This window comes from Urocampus carinirostris, chromosome 1 (genome assembly GCF_059441175.1).
Source record: "Urocampus carinirostris isolate Australia breed hairy pipefish chromosome 1, RoL_Ucar_1.0, whole genome shotgun sequence".
NCBI classification, from domain to species: Eukaryota; Metazoa; Chordata; class Actinopteri; order Syngnathiformes; family Syngnathidae; genus Urocampus; species Urocampus carinirostris.
Window position 1 is genome coordinate 15,217,501 of NC_142349.1, and position 1,828 is coordinate 15,219,328.

General features: G+C 46.4%; 1 protein-coding gene across 1 annotated transcript in view; it reads left to right on the plus strand.

The window, feature by feature from the left end:
• Positions 1 to 1,614, plus strand: part of samd1a (sterile alpha motif domain containing 1a) — a 16,743-nt gene extending 15,129 nt beyond the window's left edge. Inside the window, exons 6-7 of the mRNA XM_088353645.1 lie at positions 1 to 50; positions 874 to 1,614. The exon at positions 1 to 50 is cut by the window's left edge and continues 65 nt beyond it. Of these exons, the coding sequence (XP_088209771.1) occupies positions 1 to 50; positions 874 to 1,020 (197 nt within the window). The 3' untranslated portion in view covers positions 1,021 to 1,614. The remainder of the gene's footprint in view (positions 51 to 873) is intronic.
• Positions 1,615 to 1,828: the final 214 nt, after the last annotated feature.

Below are 1,828 nucleotides of genomic sequence, written 5' to 3' on the forward strand. Positions count from 1 at the left end.
ACTTTGCCGACGCCGGTTTCCCGGAGCAAGCGCTCGCCTTCAAATCGCAGGTTGGTGTTTGTTCCCGTCTTTCAGTTCAGTCAGGGTAGAGGTAAGATCGGGCCTAAAAACACTGTCCCGATCCAACCCGAGTCACGCGAACATAAACCCGAACCCGACCAAACCCGACGGCTTGACTTGATTTGAGAAACGAGCCCGAAACAAACCCGGAGCTTTAATTTGCCGCCAAAGTAAACGCGGAGGTTTACTCCGGCCGAGCGTACTTCAGCATCGAACTGTGCGTTTTGGCTGAACGCAGCTTGGGATTTACTTGGGGCCGAGTCCCTCAAATCAAGTGTGTACTGAAGGGCCTAAATTAACGGTTTGGCACCGAAGTGCCCATCTCGGTGACGCTCACCGGACAAAAGTGAAACTGAACCAAATGGAAGCGAAAAAAAATAATATTCTGCGGTTTAAGAACTGCAAATGGTGAAAGATTTGGCCAAAAAGCAGAAAGAAAGTTTGTAAAGCTTGTAAGCTATTGGCAAGAAGCAGATATGACGTCTGACGTGAGGGAGTTGGGAGGAAGCTGCGCGTCTTTTACCCCCGGGCCGAAGATTTAAGCTCTAAGTCAGGGGTTGGCAACTCAAAATGTTAAGAGGGCCACATTGGACCCAAAAAAACCCGAATTTGTCCGGAGCTGCAAAAAAATCAAAAGCCTTATAATAATTGCAATACAAGCCGCATGCATCTATATTGGCTACAGCATATTGGCCTACTGTCAAACACCAGATCGGTGGAAAATTGGCTTTGAAAGTCCCTAAAAAGTACTTGAATTTGGCCATGAAAAACTTGTACCAACTTTGTCATAACAAATCCCGCGTCTGCCCTCAGGAAATCGACGGCAAGTCGCTGCTGCTCATGCAGCGCAATGACGTGCTGACCGGCCTGTCCATCCGACTCGGCCCGGCGCTCAAAATCTATGAACGCCACATCAAGGTGCTGCAGAGGAGCCACTTCCTGGAATGCGACGACCTCTGATGGTTTGCACGGACTCTGAAGGGAACAAACTCTTCCGCTAGGATGCATATCCTCCGAATGTACGGAGAACACGCCTTCCCAGTGACAAAACAATCATCCTACCTCTCATGATCCTCATTTCCCCGTGCAAAAGGAGCAGTGGCCCTTTAAGTAAAATCTTCTCGTGCATTTCCCGTGGACTTTCAGACTGCCACGGACTCTTCCGACTCTTCGCTCCTACCAAAGATTGGTGGGTAAAACAAAACACGCGTGTCTAACGTACATGCATTCGAACCCTGGCATAGCTGCTAACACCTGACGTACCGTGTTCATTTCCCTCACCGTGTACCTTCATGGATTCGCATCGTCAGCGGCGACACACGTGGTCGAAAAAAAAAAAGGCAAGTAGGCAATATTAGGGTTTTAAGGCCAAATGCGGTCGACCGCATGCAATATTTTCTGTGTTAGTCATTTGCCGCTGTGTCTATTGTGACTCGAGTCATCCCTTTTAAGTGGGTAACATTCCATTAAGTGTAGTAGTGTTTTTTTTTTGTTTTTTTTTTTCAATCAGTCTATGCTTCCAAGTAGATACAAATAAAGTAAATGTCTGTTTGACCTCTGTTTAATTTCTGTGTGGAAAAGTCATATTTTGTGTACCGTTGTTTAACATGGAAGACAAAGCTTCCAGAAATACGCTTTTATGCAGGGAATAGTCTGAATTGAACTATTGTGGTATTCCGTGATGCAAAACCACGTCAACGCGCACAGAAATCGAATTGTGGCCTTAGTCTGATCAAAATCATTGGGTTAGTCCTTTCAATAGCATGTC